The sequence below is a fragment of the Anomaloglossus baeobatrachus genome, chromosome 3 (genome assembly GCF_048569485.1).
Source record: "Anomaloglossus baeobatrachus isolate aAnoBae1 chromosome 3, aAnoBae1.hap1, whole genome shotgun sequence".
NCBI lineage: Eukaryota > Metazoa > Chordata > Amphibia > Anura > Aromobatidae > Anomaloglossus > Anomaloglossus baeobatrachus.
Genome location: NC_134355.1, coordinates 575,716,719 through 575,726,314, shown reverse-complemented (window position 1 = coordinate 575,726,314; position 9,596 = coordinate 575,716,719). Strand labels below are relative to the sequence as shown.

Sequence of the window (9,596 nt, the reverse complement as noted above, 5' to 3'; positions counted from 1 at the left end):
GGTGCCTACTAGTGAGTGCCCCTTATCCAGTATATAACTACAAGTGTACATATAGGCTGCACCTACCAGTGTGCCCTATATGGTGTGCCTACCAGAGAGTGTCCCATATGCAGTACTTACTGGCTAGTGCATCTATAGTAGTGTCTAGTACAGGGTGCCTTATCATAGGTGATACTGCCAGCAGTCGCATTTTTTAGTTGAAAAGCAGCTGATATTGTCCGCACCTACACGGACCATAGGGAAATAAAGAAGGGGTTTCTGTTTGTTTTCTATATCCATTCGTTCAGTAACTTCCTTGCGTTTGTCATCGCAGGATTGGAGGGCGCCAAATCCCTGTACTTCACGATTGTTATCTGTAAATATAAATAAAGCTTGTTTGAAATAGAACTGCGCATGCGTGGCTACAAACATAGTTCGTAAAACACTAGAGGGGAAGAATTTCCGCATACAGACTTTTCTTTTGATCTTCAAAGTCATGGCCGCCGGGTAAATCTGTTGGCCTTGCTGACCATCCCGCTATCTCCAGGGCTCCGGGGACTATGTGCACCGGCCATACTGCCCACTACAACAGTGTGTTCCCCGCTGTATAGAGTATTGGGCTGGACAAGACTGGAGTATTCGGTGATGAGGTATATGTACCTCTAGTGTTCACAGCCGCACGGGCACGAGCGGACCGGGCGGGGTCGGCTGTGACGTCAGCGGTTGTTGTTGTGTGGCGCGGAGAAGATGGAGGCGGATGGCGGGGTCGCAGCCCAGTTGTTGAGGGAGTTCATCTCTATTACTGGTGAGCAGAAGGGCAGCGGCAGCGGCGGCGGTGCTGGGCCGGGGGTCCTCTCCAGGGACTGGCCGTGTGTGGATACCGCACCATTACCTGTGTGTAATGGTTATAGCCGAGACTATGACAACTCTTCCTGTCACAGGCTCCTGTTTCTGTACATATCTCGTAGAGAGCACATGCTTTTCTTGCCTACATCCGTGCTGGCCATGTTCTGTCTTGGTATTGGAGAAGCTGCTGCCGCCTCCTCTGGTGGCCTCTTCCTGACAGCACAGTGCTCTCTGCTCCCCTGGCATTGGAGGCCCCATACACGTTACCTGGCGTCCATTACTGCAGATGAGGCCGGTGTATTTATCATAAGTGCAGCGGGTTCCTCTATGATTATAAATATTGTACATTTAAAGGGGATCACAGGTTTGGAAGTTATCGCCTATCCATGTGTAAAGGAATAACGTCCTGATCACTGGGGTCTGACCGCTGCGACCCCCACTGATCCTGACAACCAGGGTTCTTCAGAGCCTCATAAGAACGGGAGGGTGATCAACCACTTCTGCTTCATTCATCCTTATGAGCGTGCTGAAGGCCAGCAGAGCCCGGTGCGGGCACCTCCAGGGGGGCGCGTGGTCAACCTCAGCGCCATTCACACAGGAGCTCTGGTTGTTCGTATTGGGGGTTCCAGAGATCAGGAAGTTATCCCCTATTCTATGGCAGGAGATAAGTTGACAAAAGACCCTTTAACTTTATGCAGACCACCCAGCATCTTAAAATATTGGACCTACCCTTATGTTACACTGGAGGATGTTTTAAAGTCGAGCGGGGACCCGACTCTTCTAGATGTCCAGATTCTACACAGAAGGCAGGAGTGGTTTATTATGAAAGTCAGGAGGGGGGAGCCGGCCCTCCTAGATGTCCAGACTCCACACACAGAAGGCAGAAGGGGGAGCCGGCCCTCCTAGATGTCCAGACTCCACACACAGAAGGGGGGAGCCGGCCCTCCTAGATGTCCAGACTCCACACACTGAAGTCAGGAGGGGGAGCCGGCCCTCCTAGATGTCCAGACTCCACACACTGAAGGCAGGAGGGGGGAGCCGGCCCTCCTAGATGTCCAGACTCCACACACAGAAGGCAGGAGGGGGGAGCCGGCCCTCCTAGATGTCCACACTCCACACACTGAAGTCAGGAGAGGGGAGCCGGCCCTCCTAGATGTCCAGACTCCACACACAGAAGGCAGGAGGGGGCAGCTGGCTCTCCTAGATGTCCAGACGCCACACACAGAAGGCAGGAGAGGGGAGCCGGCCCTCCTAGATGTCCAGACTCCACACACAGAAGGCAGGAGGGGCAGCTGGCTCTCCTAGATGTCCACACTCCACACACTGAAGGCAGGAGGGGGCAGCTGGCTCTCCTAGATGTCCACACTCCACACACTGAAGGCAGGAGGGGGCAGCTGGCTCTCCTAGATGTCCACACTCCACACACTGAAGGCAGGAGGGGGCAGCTGGCTCTCCTAGATGTCCACACTCCACACACTGAAGGCAGGAGGGGGCAGCTGGCTCTCCTAGATGTCCACACTCCACACACTGAAGTCAGGAGGGGGGAGCCGGCCCTCCTAGATGTCCACACTCCACACACTGAAGTCAGGAGGGGGGAGCCGGCCCTCCTAGATGTCCACACTCCACACACTGAAGTCAGGAGGGGGGAGCCGGCCCTCCTAGATGTCCACACTCCACACACTGAAGGCAGGAGGGGGCAGCTGGCTCTACTAGATGTCCACACTCCACACACTGAAGTCAGGAGGGGGCAGCCGGCTCTACTAGATGTCCAGACGCCACACACAGAAGGCAGGAGGGGGGAGCCGGCCCTCCTAGATGTCCAGACGCCACACACAGAAGGCAGGAGGGGGGAGCCGGCCCTCCTAGATGTCCAGACTCCACACACAGAAGGCAGGAGGGGGGAGCCGGCCCTCCTAGATATCCAGACTCCACACACAGAAGGCAGGAGGGGGGAGCCGGCCCTCCTAGATGTCCAGACTCCACACACAGAAGGCAGGAGGGGGGAGCCGGCCCTCCTAGATGTCCAGACTCCACACACAGAAGGCAGGAGGGGGGAGCCGGCCCTCCTAGATGTCCAGACTCCACACACAGAAGGCAGGAGGGGGGAGCCGGCCCTCCTAGATGTCCAGACTCCACACACAGAAGGCAGGAGGGGGGAGCCGGCTCTACTAGATGTCCAGACTCCACACACAGAAGGCAGGAGGGGGGAGCCGGCTCTACTAGATGTCCAGACTCCACACACAGAAGGCAGGAGGGGGCAGCCGGCCCTCCTAGATGTCCAGACTCCACACACAGAAGGCGGGAGGGGGGAGCCGGCTCTACTAGATGTCCAGACTCCACACACAGAAGGCAGGAGGGGGCAGCCGGCCCTACTAGATGTCCAGACTCCACACACAGAAGGCAGGAGGGGGCAGCCGGCCCTACTAGATGTCCAGACTCCACACACAGAAGGCAGGAGGGGGCAGCCGGCCCTCCTAGATGTCCAGACTCCACACACAGAAGGCAGGAGGGGGCAGCCGGCCCTCCTAGATGTCCAGACTCCACACACAGAAGGCAGGAGGGGGGAGCCGGCTCTACTAGATGTCCAGACTCCACACACAGAAGGCAGGAGGGGGGAGCCGGCCCTCCTAGATGTCCATTGTCCACACTCCACACACAGAAGGCAGGAGGGGGGAGCCGGCCCTCCTAGATGTCCATTGTCCACACTCCACACACAAAAGGCAGAGGTGGTTTATTATTAAAGTCAGGCGGCAGGAGAAAAATAGAGCAAGTATACAAATGAAATAAAAATTGGTCCCCATATATTTTAACAAAAGGAGGCAAAAATTAACAGAGTTTGTACGAAAAGAAGAAAAATGTGCCTGGTCATGAATTTAACAAAAACAAACCTCTGGAGTGGGGCTTTAGGTCATGTGATTTGAAAAAATCTTTTTGAGGGCACAAAGGCAATATAAATGGGATCCTCCAAATGCACACCTGAAAGCAGCAACAATGAAAAGGAGAAAAGGGTGGTGTGCTAATGAGGAGATCACCAAAACAATAATGGCAATAAATATTCAAAAGTTTATTGTAGGAAAAACACCAACAGTTTAAAAACATCTAAAAACATGAAGTACAATAAACAGAGGTTTGCTATAATAAAGCATAAGCCTCTGAGAAGTGTCCACCTCAGATTTTCGACCATGTACTGCAATCAATAACACCAATGAATCATGATCATATAGCATGCAAAAAAAAACCCCAAAGATATGTGTCAGTCCTAACAACAAATGGCTAATACATTAATATGTAAAAATCAATATGCAAAAATGCCCAAATACATATATCAATCCAATCAACCATAGAATAGGGCAGTCATGGCGAACCTTTTACAGGCCGAGTGCCCAAACTGTAGCCCTAAACCCATTTTTTTTTCCCGAAGTGCCAACCAATCCTATTATGTAAATAATTGATTGTAACCTTAAGCTGGTGTCACACACAGCGACAACGACGTCGCTGCTACGTCACCATTTTCTGTGACGTTGCAGCGACGTCCCGTCGCTGTGTGTGACATCCAGCAACGACCTGGCCCCTGCTGTGAGGTCGCCGGTCGTTGCTGAATGTCCAGCTTCATTTTTTGGTCGTCACTCTCCCGCTGTGACGCACACATCGCTGTGTGTGACAGCGAGAGAGCGACGAAATGAAGCGAGCAGGGAGCAGGAGCCGGCGTCTGGCAGCTGCGGTAAGCTGTAACCAGCGTAAACATCGGGTAACCAAGGGAAGACCTTTCCCTGGTTACCCGATATTTACCTTCGTTACCAGCCTCCGCCCTTGCTGCCAGCGCCGGCTCCTGCTCTGTGCACATGTGGCTGCAGTACACATCGGGTTAATTAACCCGATGTGTACTGTACCTAGGAGAGCAAGGAGCCAGCGCTAAGCGCGGCTCCCTGCTCTCTGCACATGTAGCACAGCGTCGTTATGATCGCTGCTGCTTCTGCTGTGTTTGACAGCTAAGCAGCGATCATAACAGCGACTTACAAGGTCGCTGTTACGTCACAGAAAATGGTGACGTAACAGCGACGTCGTTGTCGCTGTCGCTTAGTGTGAACCCAGCTTTACCTTTGCCGTCTTCTCTTCTCTTCAGCAGGGGGCATCACGCTCATGTTTACCACACATTGAAGCTGAGCCCCTGCCCTTTCCAGACACAGCAGTTGGATTGATCTTTCTGGAAATAATTGCAGCATATTAGACAGAGTTTAGCCTGGAATGCAATCAGATGTCACCTGTAATCCACATCTACATTTCAAAGTCTGAACATCTTGAAATCCCATAAAGACGTGCGAGTTGCTCCCCGCCCCCTTCATTGTGTAGTTCTGTCCCCCTTCCTGGCCACTTCCTGGCAAACATGTCCCCCATCCTGATATATATTTCCTACATTCTGGTATATTTGTCCACATCATGGCCCCATCCTGGTAAATGTATCCCATCATTGTAAATGTATCCCATCCTGGCATGTCCCCCCCCCCCCCATGGTGTCAAATGACCCCATCCTGGTAAATGTACCTCATCCAGGCATGTTCCCTTATACTGGTAAATGTCCCCTTTCCTGGTAAATGTCACCCTTCCTGCTAAATGTTCCTCATCCTGGCATGTTCATGTTCCCCCTATCCTGGCATGTTTTCCCCCATTCTGGTAAATGTATCCCCCATTCTGGTAAATGTATCCCCCATACTGGTAAATGTACCCCTTCCTGGCATGTTCCCCTTCTTGCTAAATGTACCCCATCCTTGCATGTTTCCCCCATCCTTGCATGTTTCCCCCATCCTTGCATGTTTCCCCCATCCTTGCATGTTTCCCCCATCCTTGCATGTTTCCCCCATCCTTGCAGTTGTGTCCCCCCATCCTTGCAGTTGTGTCCCCCCATCCTTGCAGTTATGTGTCCCCCCATCCTTGCAGTTATGTGTCCCCCCATCCTTGCAGTTATGTGTCCCCCCATCCTTGCAGTTATGTGTCCCCCCATCCTTGCAGTTATGTGTCCCCCCATCCTTGCAGTTGTGTCCCCCCATCCTTGCAGTTATGTGTCCCCCCATCCTTGCAGTTATGTGTCCCCCCATCCTTGCAGTTATGTGTCCCCCCATCCTTGCAGTTATGTGTCCCCCCATCCTTGCAGTTATGTGTCCCCCCATCCTTGCAGTTATGTGTCCCCCCATCCTTGCAGTTATGTGTCCCCCCATCCTTGCAGTTATGTGTCCCCCCATCCTTGCAGTTATGTGTCCCCCCATCCTTGCAGTTATGTGTCCCCCCATCCTTGCAGTTGTGTCCCCCCATCCTTGCAGTTATGTGTCCCCCCATCCTTGCAGACGTGTTTCCCCCATCCTTGCAGACGTGTTTCCCCCATCCTTGCAGACGTGTTTCCCCATCCTTGCAGACGTGTTTCCCCCATCCTTGCAGACGTGTTTCCCCCATCCTTGCAGACGTGTTTCCCCCATCCTTGCAGACGTGTTTCCCCCATCCTTGCAGACGTGTTTCCCCCATCCTTGCAGACGTGTTTCCCCCATCCTTGCAGACGTGTTTCCCCCATCCTTGCAGACGTGTTTCCCCCATCCTTGCAGACGTGTTTCCCCCATCCTTGCAGACGTGTTTCCCCCATCCTTGCAGACGTGTTTCCCCCATCCTTGCAGACGTGTTTCCCCCATCCTTGCAGACGTGTTTCCCCCATCCTTGCAGACGTGTTTCCCCCATCCTTGCAGACGTGTTTCCCCATCCTTGCAGACGTGTTTCCCCCATCCTTGCAGACGTGTTTCCCCCATCCTTGCAGACGTGTTTCCCCCATCCTTGCAGACGTGTTTCCCCCATCCTTGCAGACGTGTTTCCCCCATCCTTGCAGACGTGTTTCCCCCATCCTTGCAGACGTGTTTCCCCCATCCTTGCAGACGTGTTTCCCCCATCCTTGCAGACGTGTTTCCCCCATCCTTGCAGACGTGTTTCCCCCATCCTTGCAGACGTGTTTCCCCCATCCTTGCAGACGTGTTTCCCCCATCCTTGCAGACGTGTTTCCCCCATCCTTGCAGACGTGTTTCCCCCATCCTTGCAGACGTGTTTCCCCCATCCTTGCAGACGTGTTTCCCCCATCCTTGCAGACGTGTTTCCCCCATCCTTGCAGACGTGTTTCCCCCATCCTTGCAGACGTGTTTCCCCCATCCTTGCAGACGTGTTTCCCCCATCCTTGCAGACGTGTTTCCCCCATCCTTGCAGACGTGTTTCCCCCATCCTTGCAGACGTGTTTCCCCCATCCTTGCAGACGTGTTTCCCCCATCCTTGCAGACGTGTTTCCCCCATCCTTGCAGACGTGTTTCCCCCATCCTTGCAGACGTGTTTCCCCCATCCTTGCAGACGTGTTTCCCCCATCCTTGCAGACGTGTTTCCCCCATCCTTGCAGACGTGCTTGCCCCGTGCTCTCCATGCTTGCCCCGTGCTCTCCATGCTTGCCCCGTGCTCTCCATGCTTGCCCCGTGCTCGCACTGTCCCCACACAGCTTAAAAAAAAAACAAAAAAAAACTCACCTTCTAGCAGCAGCTCCACCGCGCGGCCACAAGACATCGGCGCCGCCTACTGAGTGACGCTCCTCCGTCTCCTAGGCAACAAGCCTGCGGCCCAGGAGAGGAGGAGTGTCAGAGGGAGGAGAGATGTCTCCTCTGTTAAACACCACATTGATCTGCCGGTGCGATCATATCGGCAGTTCAATGTGGCTCAGTGTGGCAACAGCGCGCGTGCCAACACAAAGGGCTCTGCGTGCCCAGTGTGGCACGCGTGCCATAGGTTCGCCATCACTGGGATAGGGCATGGAAAAGCTTGTAAGATGGAATAAAGCAGGTTTACATATAAGTAAATATATACAACGCCATAATCTTTACCAGAATCACAGTGATGGAAAAAGAGGCATGCAAAATAATTCCCATTAAGGAAAACAGAGCAATGGTGAAATGGTGAAAGAGCAGTCATGGAGGAGGTGGAGACCTAAAGCAAACCCCCCCCCCCCCCCCCCCCAACGCGTATCGCCATATCCAGATGGCTGCATATAATGCAAAGTATAGAGATCAATAAATATTGGTCTGGAATCGAGAACCGCCACCTAGAGGGGAGGGAGAGGCACCTACCCCTGATGCAAATTAGCTTTATAACAACTGTGGTGAAAGTATTTCATTTATCTATAGACAGAATAAATGAGGCAGCTGCATCGTAAAAAATGTTCTCAATAGAACAGTGCAAAATGAGTACTAATGCCGAATCTCAAGCCCAGACCAAATACAAGATGCATATATGGCAATGTTAGGTACAGAATAACCGAGAATAGTTATGCAAGGATGCACAGTATAATTTAGTATACACCGGTATAAACAAATCAATAATATACAAGCCTCAGAGCATGGTGGTAAACCCCAAGAAATTATGGTAGTTTAAAGGTAAATTAACCACAGGCTCAAAAGTACCAGTTACCACCTGAAATACCACAAAGTCCACGTGTACCAAAACTCAAGGTGATACAATAATGGCTGATAATAGATACCTGGAAGATGTAATGTCCAGAGCTCCACATACCCAGAAACCCCGACACGTTTTTCGCCCTTAAACGTCCTTAGGTTTAGGTAGGGTGCCCCCTAAGTCCCCTGTATTATACTCCCTTCCAGCGACTTCATCTTCTACCACTGCCGCTCCAGTTAGTTTCCAGTGATTTGTGACCTGCCGGCAGGTGCAGTGTTTCATGGAGCGTACTGGAGATCACAACTCAATACATCTCTGAGAGCTGTGTTCTGGGCTCGTTCTGACTCCTAGAGATGCATGGAGACTTGTGACTAATGATGTGTAAGCTGTACGATGCTCGGATGCTTGGTACTTGTAACTAGTGATGATTGCGCATTGCGCACTGCCATGCTCGGGTGCTCTGTACTCGTAACAAGCAGTTGGACTCTCGGATGGGCAAGACTCTAGTACAGATTATAATGGAAGTCAATGGGGAACTCAAAGCATTTTTCCAGGAAATTGTTTCCCATTGACTTCCATTGTACTCAAATACTGGAGTCGCTCCCATCCGAGTGTCCAACTGCTGGTTATGAGTATCGAGTATCCGAGCATGGTAGTGCTCACTCATCATTGTGTGACGTAACCTCTGACTTCCCACCAAGGTAAAAAGGTGAAGGTGAGTATATGACAGGGGGCTTAGATTTATAGCACCACTACTGCGCTGATAACACTGGAGTGGTGCTTTCTTGTCCCTGACCTGCAGCCATGGTGGCCTAAGCGGCTCTCCTAATGATGTCACAGAAGTCATGCAACTTATGGGATTTCCCTAGACTCGGTTATACTGGCGTCATTCTTATGTTTAGTAAGCTTTCGGCTTTCCTTGATGGGAAGAAAGTCAGAAGGATCCATTGTGAGGCAGATCACAGATCGATGGATCCCATGATGTGCTCCTGAGCTGAGGAAAGTCTCCTGTAACAACTTGTGACTGATCGGTATCACATGTAAGTTACACTTGGTGTCTCTTTATATTATACTAGAAGGTGGCCCGATTCTACGCATCCGGTATTCTAGAATTTACGTATTGTGTAGTTAATGTATGATTTTTGTTATACATACAGTGCCTACAAGTAGTATTCAACCCCCTGCAGATTTAGCAGGTTTGATAAGATGCAAATAAGTTAGAGCCTGCAAACTTCAAACAAGAGCAGGATTTATTAACAGATGCATAAATCTTACAAACCAACAAGTTATGTTGCTCAGTTAAATTTTAA

General features: G+C 51.6%; 1 protein-coding gene across 1 annotated transcript in view; it reads left to right on the top strand.

Moving 5' to 3' along the window:
• Positions 1-512: 512 nt before the first annotated feature.
• Positions 513-9,596, top strand: part of UBXN7 (UBX domain protein 7) — a 67,736-nt gene continuing 58,652 nt past the window's right edge. Inside the window, exon 1 of the mRNA XM_075340960.1 lies at positions 513-784. Coding sequence (XP_075197075.1) covers positions 727-784 — 58 coding nt within the window. The 5' untranslated portion in view covers positions 513-726. The remainder of the gene's footprint in view (positions 785-9,596) is intronic.